This window comes from Trichomycterus rosablanca, chromosome 8 (assembly GCF_030014385.1).
Source record: "Trichomycterus rosablanca isolate fTriRos1 chromosome 8, fTriRos1.hap1, whole genome shotgun sequence".
In the NCBI taxonomy this organism is placed as follows: domain Eukaryota; kingdom Metazoa; phylum Chordata; class Actinopteri; order Siluriformes; family Trichomycteridae; genus Trichomycterus; species Trichomycterus rosablanca.
In genome coordinates, this window is record NC_085995.1 from 3,010,367 (window position 1) to 3,027,772 (window position 17,406).

The 17,406-nt window shown below is 43.1% G+C and overlaps 1 protein-coding gene across 1 annotated transcript; it reads right to left on the minus strand.

The window, feature by feature from the left end:
* Positions 1 to 1,933: 1,933 nt before the first annotated feature.
* fgf16 (fibroblast growth factor 16) lies at positions 1,934 to 17,119 on the minus strand. Its single transcript, XM_062999695.1, has 3 exons — positions 16,771 to 17,119; positions 6,407 to 6,510; positions 1,934 to 2,248 (listed from the first exon to the last, which is right to left on the minus strand). Exons 1-3 carry the CDS (start codon positions 17,039 to 17,041, stop codon positions 2,003 to 2,005), a joined length of 621 nt encoding a protein of 206 aa, XP_062855765.1. The 5' UTR covers positions 17,042 to 17,119; the 3' UTR covers positions 1,934 to 2,002.
* Positions 17,120 to 17,406: the final 287 nt, after the last annotated feature.

A 17,406-nucleotide genomic window follows, 5' to 3' on the forward strand; every position in this document is an offset into this window, starting at 1 on the left:
CTGCATAAGCAGAGAGTTTTGGCAATAAATTATAATTTTTTTATTTATTTAATATTTTCTTTATGCATTTTCTCCCCTTTTTCTCCCTTTTAGCGCGTCCAATTGGCCGATTGCGTCATGCTTCCTCTCCACCAATGCGATCCCCGCTCTGATTGAGGAGAACGAAGCTAACCCACGCCCCTTCCGACACGTGGACAGCAGCCGTATGCATTTTGTCACCTACACTTGGACGAGTGCAATGCGGATCAGCACCGTGTACGGAGAGACACACCCTGATCGGTGCACTCTTTCCTCGTCTTTGTGCAGGCGGCATTAATCAACCAGCAAAGGTCGTAATGGCATCAGTTATGAAAGAGTCCCTATCCGGCTTTTTTAATATCCCACCCCTATCTGAACAACAGACCAATCGTTGTTCTTGTGGCTGCTCAGCCTAGCTGGCAGGCAGAGCTGAGATTCGATACGATGTATTCGAGATCCCAGCTCTGGTGTTCAGTGTGTGTTTTATCATTGCACCACCTGAGCGGCATAAATGATTCAGTTCATTCTGTAGGTGTTTAACAGGGTTAAGTTCAGGGCTCATGCTGTAAAAGAAAGGTGTACATCTCAAAGTGTTGCCATAAAGTTGGAACATATAACTCATATTATTTATTTTGTACACCTGTGTCCACATACTTCCCGGCCGTATAGTTTATTTAGATTCATTTTCGAAATACTTAATAAATAGCTATTCTTATGCATACACAAGCCAACAGCCATCAATCTTCAAACACAAGTCAGGCTCCTATTTCTGCCCATTTAGAGCCACCCCATGTAATTCTGAAGTGACTTCATCACAGCCTCAGTACTGAGTTCCAAACTGCCTCTGAAAGCAACTGTTTGTCAGGAGCTTTATGTATCAGGTTCTCATGGCTGACCAGATGCACACAAGCCTAAGCTCAACATGTGCAGATGATTATGCAAACTGTAAGTGTGATGGGAGGAGGAATATAATAATCTGTGCTGTTTTTGATGGTTTGGGCCCTTTAGTTTCAATGTATGAAGACTGGAATGCTACAAAATACAATGTCATTCTTAATACTGTTTGGCCTTTTCCTGTTTGAGCATTTTTAAAGCAAAGAAATGGTTTGGTGTTAATCTAAGGCATTGGAAAGCAGGCTGTGAACCAGCTCACATCGTCTAACATCAGTGTCCAACCCTACTATTCCTTTTATGGTTGGATGGAGGTCATGTCTCCCAGAAGAACCAGCCTCACAGAAGAGGGGTTAATGGAAGAAGCTACATATCCATATAAAAAAACAACAACAACTGAACCCTAGAACACACAAAGTTGCAGGAAAAATACATCGGTGCATCCATCTAACTGATTTCATTGTTTGGCAGTACCTCTCACACATTAAGTGTCCTTTAATGTCTTTAAATGTGTACAAAAAGCTCCTGCTGGTACCCTTCTCGTAATGAGATGCTACTGTATATTCTGTGGTACAACCTTCTAGATAAGTACTCTTCCCATAATGCATCACTTTCGCTATTTGGTCAGCACCGTGGTCCCTCAGCAATCCTCACTCACAGTGGGATTAGTTCATATTCTTGATACTGATGTGAGAAGCCGAACCGTGGCTCCCAAGTGGTTCTGTTCATCGATAGTGGTTTCTCCAGTTTATGAGAATGTAATGTATGTACATGTAGGGCTGATCCGAGAACGAGGCGCTCGCGTGCCACTCAGCGTGGGACGCCTCTCGCCCCCAGCGCTGGGTGGAGGAATGTCCTTTCTGCCATGCGGTTTAAAACCCATTAAGGAGAGGAAACAGAGGCATCCAGGAACACACACGTACTGTTTATCTCAGTCACCGCTGCTCAGGGACTCCTCACTTCAGACCAGAAGGCAAATCTAAACACTGCTGAAGGAAGACAGGAGGGCTCTCCGTTACCCCTCCCACCGAGCGTCCGTCTTCTTCCCCCGCACCCTTCCCCGCTCCTCCAGCCATTCTGGCTGGACTCTTGGTCACCTGTGCTGGAACAAATCCCTGTAAGCCTGCGGGATCTTCTCGATCTCCACCGGCCGAGGCAGAAAATGAGTCAACTTTTGGTGTCTTTTAGTCCTGCTGCCTTCTCGAGGCGAGCCGTCTTTGTTCAAGGCCACGTAGTAGTACCTCCCGGTGTCATTGTGCTTGTACAGTGTCGAGGCGTAGGTGTTGTACCAGTTCTCTTCAAACTGCTCACGGAAGACGCACTCCGCCGTCAGCTTTTTCTGCAAGGAAAACAGCAAATGATCTTCGTAAGATTTTTAAAACATCTTTAAACGTTTGTTTTAAGGACAAAATAACAATCAAAAGGCCCCTAAATACACTTTATGACCAAAATTATGTGGACACTGACCTTGACCCAAATGACCCCAATGTTACAGTGTCATACATGGTCGTGGTGGGTCTGGATTTAATGGGAAACACTGGAATAATCCATTACATGGCTTCGGCCAATCATGTCTGTGTACACACATTAATAGACCGCTGCTCCACCTGAGAGCATCATATACATATTCTTCATTTATCTGCATTAACCACTGTGTCGCTGCATTCTAATCAGGTCATGGTGGGTCCAGCACCAGCTGGAAACCTTGGCGTAGGCCAGAAATAGATCCTGGACAGGCTGCCAGTCCATCACTGGGCAACACACACTTACACATTCACCTATTACATCTAGAAGTAAATTTAAAGTAGGCAATCCATCTTGTGTTTCTGAGACTTTACCAACTGTGCCACCATGCTGGCCCTAGTTTAACAAACAGGTTCTAGTTACAGTACGTATTAAAAAATGTCTAATTTCTAATTATTTCTGCTTTAAATTCCATCGAGATATTAACTGTTCAGCCGTGTTAGTCAGTGAAAGAAGAACGAACAGGGACAAGGGCTGGAACGACTGTGTGAGGGCTGTTTTGGCAGGAAACACGATGCAGCTCCCAGTGAGCTTTATTGTTCTTTTAGCTGTGCAGTCCAGCAGCAGAGGATCACCTGCTGAACCCTGAACCATCGCTCATACAGGCCTGTCTACACCGACTACACAAAGCGACTATCCAGACTGAAGGGTTTTCCTGCAAGATATTGGCTCATTGTGGGGTGTAAAATGAAAAACCTGGTGTGAGGAGTGTATGCATCGAGCACCTGTCAGTCAGGCTAAGTAGTTTCCATCCAACCAACTTAAGCTTTGGCTACAGATGCACAAGCTGGACGCTCATTACACAAGGTGATGACTGGCATGTTTAAGGAATTTGATTCGTTTTTAACTGGTCCTGCTTCTTGCAGTGTTCCCATTGAAGCCACGCCCTGAATACGCATGCATTCGAACTGTTCGGGTGTTCAATCAATGCTAGTACGTACCGAAAAATTTATAAACACATAATCTAGCAGAAGCATCAGCCAAAGTTATTTTTTAAAGGCTGACAGGGGTTAATAACACCTTCATTTCTCATTTATACATATACACATGTACAGTACAATGACCTTCTTTTTCCACGCATCCCAGCTTGTTTGGAACCCCTGAGCAAACAGGGTTAAGGGCGGCATAGAAGAGGCTGGATTTGAACTGACAATCTTCCAATTGAAAGCCCAACGTTCTACCCACTAGGCTAATAACCTGCTCAATACTAGTAAATCCAACTTTCCTTTTATCCTTGAGAATCCAGGCAACTTTACCATACAATTGCAATTTCCCAGTTGGTATTTTCCAGTTTACGAGACTACTCAGAAGCTCAAAATATTATCTACCACCTCTATTTATTCTGGTTACAGAATCTGGAGTGGTTACGCAGACCAGAACGTCTATTCTTTTTGTTTGCATTGGTACATCAAATCAAATCTGATATAATTCTACAGAAATGGAGAAATTATACAAAATTATTGGCAACTTCAACTTAATATTTGGTAACACTTAAAGGAAACAGTAACTAAAATCAAAGTCTTTTATAACCATAAATGCATTTCTTACACCCATCTAGTGGAATTTGGGATCACTTCTTCCAGCTGCTGAGATTTCTCCACAGCTGTTCAATTGGATTTATATTTGGACTCATTGCTGACCACTTCAGAACTTTGCAGTGCTTCGTCCTAATCCATTTTAGTCCCGGTGGAAGACCCGTGCCCTCTAACGAAGACACAGTTTTCTGACATTGGGCCCTAAAAGTCTTTGGTAGTCTTCTGGATATTTATAATGTCAGGCACACAGTCAAAGCATCCAGTGCCGGAAGCAGCAAATCAACCCCAAAACATCAGTGAACCTCCATCATCTTATTCTTTTCTTTAAAAAAGCTCTGGTCTTTTCTGTCCAGGATCTCCAGGCTTTCTTAGGTAAGTCTGGCTTTTTAATATTATTTTATATTATTATTTTATGTCAGCAGTGGGGTCCTCCTGGGTCTCCTGTCACTAATTAGGATTTTAATAATCCTTTATGGCTTATTCTTTTTTTCTGTCCACATCCAGGAATGTCAGATACTGTGCAATGGTCTGTAAACTCAGACGGACTTGTAGCCCTGAGACTGTCTGGGCTTCTATCTTTTCACACAAAGACACAAAGATTAAGTTCTCCACTTTCCTCTAACTAAACTTGATGCACATGGGATGTTTGCATTGCTTGGACCTGTTACCTACCACAGGTGAGTTTAAGTACACAACAAAAGAGGAATAAAATGATAATTAGGTGCCAATAGTTTTGTCCAGTTGTCCAAACAAACGTTGGACAACGTTAGCATTTGTAATTGCAGCAGTTCTCTGTAGTTTCCCACCAGTGTAAAAACTTCAGTCATGCACTATATGACCAAAAGTATTTGGACATCCCATTTAAAAACAAATGCTATTAAAATCGAGTGACCTCTATGTGATCTTTCAGCAAGAACAACAGCCGCTCATTTGAGAAGATCTAACAAGATCTCGTAGGTTTCAGTGTGGGAATTTGTCCCATTCAGCTGGGCACTGATGTTGGTCAGGAAAACCTCAGTTGATGTTCTAGTTCAGGGCTCTGGAGTTTCATTAAACCAAGTTTTTCTTCATGTTTTTATAGAGCTCGCTTTTGGGCAGCTGTAGCTTAGTGGTTAAAGTACTGGACTAGTAATCAGAAGGTTGCTGGTTCAGGCCTCACCACGGCCAGATTGCCACTGTTGAGCAAGGCCCTTAACCCTCAATTGCTTACACTGTATACTGTCACATCTGTAAGTTGCTTTGGATAAAAATGTCTGCTAAATGCTGTAAATGTAAATTTCCTTTAGTTAGCTGTTCGCAATTGTAGTGGCTAAAACACTTTAATTTAAAAATTAGAAGGGACGTCCCAATACTTTTGTCCATATAGGGTATTTCCAGCCATAGGAGAGAATCACATTCAGATCTGGTGTGGTCCACACCTGACTTAACTTGAAGCGAAACCCAGACCCCTGCTTTTGCTTTTATGTAGAATTAATACTGGGAACTGCAGTGCTTTTAGACATTCTAAAATGTACCAAACATTACCAACTCTGGTTCTAGATTATTACAGGGTATTTACAGATCATTATTAGTTGTGTACTTGTGCCCACCCGTAGTTCTCAGACACCTCAGTCCTCGTGTATCAGACAGTTAGCAGTGTGATTCTTACATGAACCGACATGACCGCTGTGATTTTAATAGGACCTTATTATGTTACATGTGCCCCCCCTCCGTCTGCAATAAGCTCGCTCTGACTCTCCGGATCCACAGACACTTTGTACAGACCACGGCGTATTATTTGCCCGAAATCCGATATCGTGTTTCTCCCACAGCCATGGCGACAGCGAGTGGGGGGCAGATCCAGAACGTTTCCTATAAATGGTGTTTCATGCGCTGCACCGGCACGCAAATCGCGATGTGTTAGTAAAGCCCTCTCGCTGTGCGAGTGCAGGAATATACAAGAAAGTGAGAGCACTCACAGGCCATATATTCCTAATATGTGTGTGTACTCTACACGCCTCGTGGATCCCGCAAATATGTAAATATTTTAGTCACAACTGGGGCAAAATGAAGAGCCTATCCTGCTAATTTAGATTCAGGGTGCTTTCCGCCAGCGCCTTCTCGTGCCTCTTTCAGCCTGGGAAGACAAAAACAAGGTAGCGCAGACAAGCCAACTGTTTTTGCTCTCTGGGGCCCGCGGTGCGACGGCTGCCGCTCCGGCGCTGGCTGATGTCAGAGGCATGGCGTGATAGGCTCTATATGTTTTGTCTGCTGTGCTGTTTTTCACGTCGGCATCATATGAGAAACAGACGTGAGATTAAAGCCTGCTGGAACGACTGGGATCCTCTGAACACTGTACTTACACTCCTGGCTCACGTCCAACCGCGCCAGTTTTAATGCACAAAAATTGACGGGTGCAGGTGCGCGCCTTTTCTCGAATTCTGGACGGTAACACTTACCGACCCGTAGAGCTCCCCTTTTTCGTTCATTCCCAGATAAAGTCCGGCATCTACGCCTCGTATGCTGACCAGTCCTACAGCCAGGCTGATGAACTCCAGGATGCCTGCAGTACAGAAACTCGGGTTAGACGATTAACAGACACCAACGGCAGAATTAAAACATCTATGCATCCAGCAGTGATTAATAATAAATGTATTTACAAATGTACAAATGTATTTACACCAGGTGAAAATAGGAATGTGTGTTGTTCAGTAGCCTAAGACACATGGTGTGAGGTATTATTATTATTATGAACATGGGAAGCAAACAAAACAATCCTGAAACAACATTTTACTGCTGTTTTAGCCAATTTTTATCTTCTGAGCTTAAGTTCCTGTTTTTAATTAAAGACTGGTTATAATTTAGGCACATTCACTCACAGAACAAGGCTGTTTGTGTGTACTACCATTGAGTCTTAGTGCTAAAAAATTTACATCAGACACTTGATTGATCAGATTAAAAGAGTGTGTGTGTGTACATTGAGTCCGGTCATCCCACCCCGCAGACACGGTGGCCAATTAGTGTCTGCTGCACTAACAACTGTGCCTGCTAGATGGCGCCCAGCCGACTGGTGGCAGAGCCGAGTTTCAGACCAAGGTGTTCAGAATCTCGGCGCTGGTGTGCTAGCAGAATATCCCGCTGCACCACCTGGGTGTCTTGCTTCATTATTTTAATGGTAATGCTACTTTTTCTTAAGTTAACATATCATGTTGCTCTACTTTTAGCCGATCCACACACTGACACTTTAAGGTAAAGTTTGATATCATTTGACAGCTGAATTTTATTGCCAGCATCTAACCAGCTTCAGCAAGCTGACACTACAATTGTGTATAACTTTGCAACTCAATAGCTCAACCATTACTCCCCTTTCAGACATACCCAATCATGTCTGTGTAGATGCCCGGATGGCTAATAGCACTGCAGAGGTTCAAACCCAGTGGTTCGAATATCAGCGATGTGCCAGCGTAAAAGTCCCTTTTGCCGCCTCAGCGCCCCTCCTATATTCAACTGGGTTAAGATTAATATGCCATTTGCTCTTAACTACAAGTATTAATTTTTACAGTATGAAATGACTTAGGTAGTCATGCCAGTTAAACACTCACACACACACACACACACTTGTAAGGAAGATGTATGATACAGCAATTGTGCTTTCAAACAATTCTGCAATTGTTCTTTTTCTGTGACTAAATAAAACAGAACACGCTGCAAATCTGTAGTACAGATTCATTGTGTAGTGTAGAAAGGTCTATAATGTCTTTTAACGTTGTAACATTGTTGGGCCCTTGGGCAAGGCCCTTGGCCCTCAATTGCTTGGACTGTATACTGTCACAGTATTGTAAGTCGCTTTGGATAAAAGCGTCTGCTAAATGCTGAAAATGTAAATGTAACATGGACTCATTATTTCTTATTTGTAATTATAATATGATACTGGCTACAGTCAAGCAAGCTTTACATCTTTATGGAGTTATAAACTTCTATGCAAGAAAGGAGACTCTGCCATTAAAGTAAAGCTTTACTGGACCAGTTTTACATGAAGCGTTTTCTTTCTTTGCTAGGCCGCCTATACGCTCATGAAGGTTGGACTTAGTGCTTAGAATCACTAAGACAGAATTAGGAGGCCATAACACAAAGATAAATGTCCTCGTAGAGCTTTCTTTTACAGTCATCGCTGCTGTATCATTAAACTGTAGAACCAGTAGAACCAGTAGCCGTGTCATCTAGTGAGCTAACTGAAGTTATTCACATTATATGTTGTTAATGGTGTTATTACCACATATAAAAAAACTGCATTTTCTAATGAAAAGTGTCCCAAAAATAAATCTATATGGTAAAATGTAAAAACAAGGTCTGGTTACATGTACTGCTGATCATGTCATTAAATTTGACCTAAGCTAAACTTTGTTGACCCATGATGGTCATATAATGTTTTTTTTTCTTTAATTAAGTCATTTTGCTTTAAATTTGGGTGGAAACGAAGTTTTATCAGTGCAGGAAAAAGTAACAACTAAAGAGGGCTCATTAAAATCCTAAATAGTTCATTACCAGTGGTGTAGTTATACACTGTATAGCACACAGAATGTGGTTTGGGACACAAATGTTGTATGTAAACACTGTTTTTCTGTCTGTCTTTTATAACCATGGAGCTCACATGACTGAAGATATCACCAGATAACATATCAGGTGTGAAATCGTGTCTTGTAGGTGAGCGAGCGATGCAGTACAAATAAATCTGACCTTTTAAAAGCATAAACTTTTCAGGTAAAGCTGACTGCGATGTAGCATTAAATGAAATCCTTGTACGTGAGATAAAAATGAAAAACAGGCGCCCAGGTGGCGCAGCGGGATATTCCACTAGCACACCAGTGCCAAGATTCTGTACTCCTTGGTTCGAATCTCGACTCTGCCACCGGTCGGCTGGGCGCCATCTAGCGGGCATAATTGGCAGTGCCTGCAGCAGACAATAATTGGCCACCGTATCTGCAGGGTGGGGGCCGGACTATGTGTGGGGTGGGCTCTTCATACGCTGTGTAAGGACCCTGATTGTCGGAAGAGACGCCTGTGCAGAATGCGGGGGAGAGAAGAGGAGGGCTGTACACGTGTCGGAAGAGCCGTGTACAGCGACGTGTTCCACCAAAAAGCAAGACGGAGCGATTCAGACGTTCTTTTGTGCCAACTGCCATCAGACTGCATAACAATAGCAGAATACACAGACTGTACTCACACTAATGAGCCAGCTTTCCCCATACAATAACTCAAGATCCCCCCTACCCTTTTGCCCAGCACTGGACTCTGTTTCATTATTTACACATATGTACAGTGTATCACAAAAGTGAGTACACCCCTCACATTTCTGCAAATATTTTATTATATCTTTTCATGGGACAACACTATAGAAATAAAACTTGGATATAACTTAGAGTGGTCAGTGTACAGCTTGTATAGCAGTGTAGATTTACTGTCTTCTGAAAATAACTCAACACACAGCCATTAATGTCTAAATGGCTGGCAACATAAGTGAGTACACCCCACAGTGAACATGTCCAAATTGTGCCCAAAGTGTCAATATTTTGTGTGACCACCATTATTATCCAGCACTCCCTTAACCCTCCTGGGCATGGAATTCACCAGAGCTGCACAGGTTGCTACTGGAATCCTCTTCCACTCCTCCATGATGACATCACGGAGCTGGTGGATGTTAGACACCTTGAACTCCTCCACCTTCCACTTGAGGATGCGCCACAGGTGCTCAATTGGGTTTAGTCCATCACCTTTACCTTCAGCTTCCTCAGCAAGGCAGTTGTCATCTTGGAGGTTGTGTTTGGGGTCGTTATCCTGTTGGAAAACTGCCATGAGGCCCAGTTTTCGAAGGGAGGGGATCATGCTCTGTTTCAGAATGTCACAGTACATGTTGGAATTCATGTTTCCCTCAATGAACTGCAGCTCCCCAGTGCCAGCAACACTCATGCAGCCCAAGACCATGATGCTACCACCACCATGCTTGACTGTAGGCAAGATACAGTTGTCTTGGTACTTCTCACCAGGGCGCCGCCACACATGCTGGACACCATCTGAGCCAAACAAGTTTATCTTGGTCTCGTCAGACCACAGGGCATTCCAGTAATCCATGTTCTTGGACTGCTTGTTTTCAGCAAACTGTTTGCGGGCTTTCTTGTGCGTCAGCTTCCTTCTGGGATGACGACCATGCAGACCGAGTTGATGCAGTGTGCGGCGTATGGTCTGAGCACTGACATGCAGTGTGCGGCGTATGGTCTGAGCACTGACAGGCTGACCTCCCACGTCTTCAACCTCTGCAGCAATGCTGGCAGCACTCATGTGTCTATTTTTTAAAGCCAACCTCTGGATATGACGCCAAACACGTGGACTCAACTTCTTTGGTCGACCCTGGCAAAGCCTGTTCCGAGTGGAACCTGTCCTGGAAAACCGCTGTATGACCTTGGCCACCATGCTGTAGCTCAGTTTCAGGGTGTTAGCAATCTTCTTATAGCCCAGGCCATCTTTGTGGAGAGCAACAATTCTATTTCTCACATCCTCAGAGAGTTCTTTGCCATGAGGTGCCATGTTGAATATCCAGTGGCCAGTATGAGAGAATTGTACCCAAAACACCAAATTTAACAGCCCTGCTCCCCATTTACACCTGGGACCTTGACACATGACACCAGGGAGGGACAACGACACATTTGGGCACAATTTGGACATGTTCACTGTGGGGTGTACTCACTTATGTTGCCAGCTATTTAGACATTAATGGCTGTGTGTTGAGTTATTTTCAGAAGACAGTAAATCTACACTGCTATACAAGCTGTACACTGACTACTCTAAGTTATATCCAAGTTTCATGTCTATAGTGTTGTCCCATGAAAAGATATAATGAAATATTTGCAGAAATGTGAGGGGTGTACTCACTTTTGTGATACACTGTATATATTAGAATATATAGTGTTTGTATTATATTGTAGTAATTGCCATACTGATGTATAATAGTAATCATTATACAATATAATTGTATTATATTGTAGTAATCTGCTGTATCACTCGAATTTCCCCCATGGGGATCAATAAAGGAATCTTATCTTATCTTATCTTATCTTATCTCTCCTCGGATGCAATCTGATATCTCTGGTAGCAGCGGAAGACAAAGATTGAGTGTGCTAAATCGGGAGGAAAATATAGTTTATAGTTGAAATAAATGCCATTTGTAACATAAGGAAGGATACAAACACATCTGAAATTGTTGACATAGGTCGTTTACTAAAGCTGGAGCCGTTTACTTAAGTTATGGATAAAACCCTCACGTGTACGTAGCCAACTTTGTCAACGACTTTCCCTGAAATGCTGAAATTAAGGATGATATCTGGCCCTGCAAGACGTCTCATTCATCAACATCAGAGTATTTAACAGTATGAGGCCGTTAGCTTTTTCCTCCAAGTTTTCTTTCACCTGAAGAGATGCACGTTAATCATCAGCAGGGCAGACAGAACCCTGGCTGGAACGAGGAACAGCCAAATCGGTTGCAAATTCTGACGTTTCTGAAGACCCAAGAGTTTAATTTATTAGGTTGCTGAACTGTAGACTGACAGATGAAACCTAAACTAGAGAATTACAGCTAATGACTGATTACTGTTCTAAGCATCTAGTTTCTAGATTAACTAATTGCTCAGTTATGGTCAGTTTGTGCTGGTAGGTAAGTTATACCACAGCATATCCTTGTTCCTGATTGGCTAGCTGTTGTGTATTATTTGTTATGATGGGAAAGCTTAAAAGTGAGTCCAGTCAGAGGTTTAATCCAAGTATAAAAATTCATTTATGCAACCTGGTCGACGGTATAAACCAGCGTTAATAAGAGTAGGAGGATGGAATCAGGACAGTTGCACCTAGGAACCAACAAAACAGCAACACTAGGATTTAAAATGGAAGAAACTTAAAAATTTTATAAAAAAGATGAACATAAACATGAAAAATAAACCTAGTCTTTGTACCAGGCTCTGCTACATCCTTAAATGCCTCCTTAAATAGCATTTTTACATTTACATTCTTAGCGACAGTATACAGTCTAAGCAACTGAATGTTAAAAACCTTGCTCAAGGGCCCAACAGTGGCAACCTGGCAGTCCTGGGGCTGGAACAGGCAACCTTGTGATTACTAGTCCAGTACCTAAACCACTTAGCTACAAGCTACAGAGAAGAGCGGGTTTGTTTATTGTTATTAATTAATGATAAGTAATAACTACACATATTATAATCCTTTAGGCGTTTGGGTGGCACAGCAGTAAAGCAAACTAGCGCACTACAGCTGGGATCTGTGGGTACAGGTTTCGTATCTCAGAGGTGCTATCGACCAGTTGTGTGTCTGCATGGACTTGATTGGCTAATAGATGTCAGCGTGCTGTCAATGCAAGTCCCAAGCCCAGATAGAAATAGGAGGGTTGCGTCAGGAAGGGCATCCGGCGTAAAAACTGTGCTGGTTTGAGGACCAGATCTGCTGTTGCGACGCCTAAATACAGGAGCAGCCAAAAGGAAAAAAATAATAAACCTTTAAACCCTTCAATGGGTGGGAAACTAAACATAATATAGTGGTGCCATGCTAACTGGTGCAAATACAAACCCCATTGGGAGTCCCAACTGGGACAACAGAGAAGCATCAAACCTCTTGTCAGTCATAGCTAGGAGTCCCAGAGACTGTACTCGGCCCTGTTATCTGGGTGGGAAAATGACTTTTCTGTCTCTCATTTGGGAAGTAGTAAGGGTGTTACTTCCACACGATTGTTACCTGGGCGGCAGGTCGCAAAGAGTCACAGGCTCAATGCGTCTCGGGAAAAAAACACGTGCTAGCCCTGACATCCAGGACTGATAAGTGTCATATAATAAAGGAAGACTCAGAGAGTAGGTTGGATTTATATTGACTAAATTATCATGACTTAATAAGCCAATTGTTGATGTCCATATAAGGTGGACCTCAGCAATATGACCATACAAACCTCGAAATGAAATGTGTACAGGTGAGGTTTTGGCTTTACTGTTTGTACTGTAGGGTCTTGTAAATATTTTGGGATTATTTTAAGCATATATATTTCTTTACGTTTGCAGCATTTGCAGGGATAGAACGCCTTTATTTGTCTTATGTACACCGATCAGCCATAACATTAAAACCACCTCCTTGTTTCTACACTCACTGTCCATTTTATCAGCTCCACTTACCATATAGAAGCACTTTGTAGTTCTACAATTACTGACTGTAGTCCATCTGTTTCTCTGTTGTTAGCCCCCTTTCACCCTGTTCTTCAATGGTCAGGACCCCCACAGGACCACCACAGAGCAGGTATTATTTAGGTGGTGGATCATTCTCAGCACTGCAGTGACACTGACATGGTGGTGGTGTGTTAGTGTGTCTTGTGCTGGTATGAGTGGATCAGACACAGCAGTGCTGCTGGAGTTTTTGAACACCTCACTGTCACTGCTGGACTGAGAATAGTCCACCAACCAAAAATATCAAGCCAACAGCGCCCCGTGGGCAGGATCCTGTGACCACTGATGAAGGTCTAGAAGATGACCGACTCAAACAGCAGCAATAGATGAGCGATCGTCTCTGACTTTACATCTACAAGGTGGACCGACTAGGTAGGTGTGTCTAATAGAGTGGACAGTGAGTGGACACAGTATTTAAAAACTCCAGCAGCGCTGCTGTGTCTGATCCACTCATACCAGCACAACACACACTAACACACCACCACCATGTCAGTGTCACTGCAGTGCTGAGAATGATCCACCACCTAAATAATACCTGCTCTGTGGGGGTCCTGACCATTGAAGAACAGCATGAAAGCAGGTTAAAAAAGTATGTAGAGAAACAGATGGACTACAGTCAGTAATTGTAGAACTACAAAGTGCTTCTATATGGTAAGTGGAGCTGATAAAATGGACAGTGTGTGTAGAAACAAGGAGGTGGTTTTAATGTTATGGCTGATCAGTGTATATATATACAGACGTATGGTACAACGAAATTCTTTCTTCGTGTATCCCAGCTTGTTCGGAAGAGCGCAGGGTCAGCCATTGCATGGCGCCCCTGGAGCTGAGAGGGTTAAGGGCCTTGCTCAAGGGCCCAACAGTGGCTGCATGGCATGGCTCTCAACCTTTCAACTGATAACCCAAAATTCCACCCACTAAGCTACCACTGTCCAAAGTTTATCCAAAGCGACTAACAATTATTACTTGATGATGGGACTTGAACCAGAAACCGTATGATTACTAGCCCAGTATCTACCACTGAGGTACCACTGGCCTGCAGTAAGCTACTAAACACTCAATTGATCCCAGATGTGATTTTATTAGCATTCTCTATCAGCCGACTTCTGAAATATCAACCATTAATAAGTTCCTCCGAGGTCAGTACCTGGATTAGAACATCTGGGAACAGCGTGTGTCCCGAAAGTTCCAGTTCCAATCGTGCATTTTTTCGATACACACTTGTGCCGTATAAAATGCGTCTGCATCAAATTATATTTCTCATAAGCACAGAAACACAAATGACTCAGACAAGCGGTTTGTTTGCAATTAAATCGAGAAGCGGACCAGCTGCCGCAGTTGTTTTGCAGATCAGCGTGGTTCCAGATCAGTCAGGTACTAAAACGATTTCAGAGATGACACCGAACGTCTGGATGCCAGCGAAAGAACACGCATGTTTCATATTTGCGTAAATCAAAGCCACGGGCCGCTTGTATCCTGCCTGCTCTGAATTTGCACATCACAGAATGCCAAGAACATGCACATCGAACACCCAATCCAATAAACGTGCTTGTTTTGGCCGAGCAAAACAAGCATTAAACTTCTCTGGATTCCACAGTGGTCATGCTTTAATTTTGAGTTATTCCAGCCTCCCGAGCGCGCCTGCACCTGCACAATGCCTGTGGAACGCACATGTCTGCGCCCTGACCTCATTTGTTTACCACATGAGTTCTAACCGCTCCGTGAGTGATTTATATTAATGCCATAATAATTAACAACGTGTGAGCACTCGAGTCCACCGGCGTCCCATCAAACATGTTGGCGCAGAAAAACAGGCGCTTGTTTTGCATTAGGCAGAGACACCTGAGGCTCAGCTCGGGGAATATGAGCTGTGAGAGCCAGAGAGGGACGTGGACGTCCTGTCTTTGTGTTGATGGGTGACAGCAGGGGGCTCAGACGTGCCCCGTTATGCCTGCGTACCTACTGTATAGCGATTAATCGGATAGACTTGGTAGTCTTGTAACCTTCATGTATGTCATATGTCTCTGACTAGGTGGTACTGCCAAGGGCGGTATATACTTTTCTGTAGTATTTTATCTTTAGTATGTTTATTTCATAAGATGTTTATGGCATAAGTAGCCCATGCACAATCCATGCAAAACCTTAAAACAGACCAAGTATTACCAGAGCTGAGTCAGATTTACTATCATCATTATCACTCATGTCACATACAGTTGAAGTCAAAAATTTACATACACTTGTAGGACATCTTGTTACAATCACAGGTCTTTAAATGACATTTTGTTCGAGAAGAGTTTCATAGAATATGAAAATATGACAAACAGGTTTCAAATATACATAAAATACATAATATCATTTGTTTATATGTCCTTTGCCACTTTTCACCTTAATCAGAAAAGCATCAACAAGTTTCTGACCTGGCTCTGCTTGGATCTTTGGCCACTCTACTCTGCAAAAATTGGTTAATAAAAAGTTAATACTTTTTTCAGATTCTGTCTACTTTCTGCCATTCACCCATTCATCTGCCAGGCTTAACAGTAGCTACGGTGTTGTTGGGTCACGTTTTCTTCTGCAAACATGCTTGTTTGTTTGCATACTTAGTCATTGTGACTGTTTTTCCTTCTCTGTGTAATCAGCTACAAATTAGATATGGGGGTTAGATATAAAGATGCTTCTTTGTGCATGACAAACTCAGCTTATGTCACTATAAACGCTCACTTGACTGTGGACAGGTACAGTACATCTGCAATTCACTAGACATTAATTAATATATGCCAGACCTGATCCGGACAGATTTCCTCGCAGTATAAGATTCCTGAGTTTTTCTACTCGACCCTGGCAAACTGTTTGTACAGATGATCCAGATGATCCAGAAAGTGGCTTAGAAATGGCTCTGAGTGACCTCCCTGACTTGTGAAAATATATCACTCGCTTTCTAAGATCTGTACAGAGCAAACTGGAGGTTTTACTGTACTAGTTGTGGCACAATCAAATAGGCAGAGTTAAAAAACGTATTTGAGATATCAAAAATAATTGGACAAATAAACACAGTATATGTTTTTAAAAGTAAAGCACGAGTGCAGGAACAACACTGCAATGCCCCCTAAAAGTGTAAGTAAACTTCAAATTGCAACTTCGTATACATGTAAGAGTTATATGTTAATCCAGGCAGTGAACTGAGTAATAAAACTGATGAACACAAATGATCTAGGATTTTTAATGCTTGTTTGGCTGGTTAAGTGTTCTACAACCATGTCTCAGGCTTTAATATAGAAACTTTAATGCTCCAACAGTGGAAAAACCCCTGATAAACTTTGTTCGGATACTTTTCAGAAAATAGTGAATCAGCTGAAATTATAAATAAGCTACCTCTTATTCATAACCCTCGTCTCCAAAACATATTTGTATATTTGTTTTATTTAAGGTGCCTGTAGACTAGTGGAGCATGCGTATTAAATAAATGACAAGCGATCTGCACTTTATAAAGTGACACTGACAGGTGCGCCATGGCGCGGCTCAGTGTGCCAAAGGGAAAGTGCAGTTAAAACGCGCGCACTCACCGAATCTGCTGTGGTCCTGCCTGGTTCCGTGCACGGTTCCGTTGGGGAAGATCTCAAGCTGGTAGCCGGTTCTGCAGTAGAGCTGTCTGCGGCGCAGGATGCCTTTTAAATGTTCGAAGTCTGTGAGCGATCCGCGGCGCAGCCTGCCCTCGATCAGCCCGAGTCGCTCATTCAATCCAGCCGGAGAGTCCACCAGAGGTGCGTTCCCGAGCGCCGGGAAACTATGTAAATCCAGCTCGATGGTGCTTAGGAATCCACCGACCTCTGCCATGCTGCGTAATCACTGTGTGCCACGATTCAGATTCAGCGACCCGGTGCGCAGCGCATGTCTGCCTTCTGTTTAAAACCAGCTACTCAGCACTGTGTGGTTGTGGTTGTGGTTGTCCGCTTATCGTCTCCAATGAGCCTTTTATACACATGCTCTGCGCGCATTATCAAATTGGATATTCAAAAACGTAAGCCACGCCTGAGCGGCATCCCTTCTGTTGCGCACGCCAGTTTGCGTACCGGAGATAAACGCGCGTCTCCAAGCTTTAGCCACTAACACCAGTACCGGTTCCAGTTTATTCTGCTGGTGTTTTTGGTTGCTTATCTAATTGATCAACAACGCGCCCGAGTTTATACAGAAATGTGCAC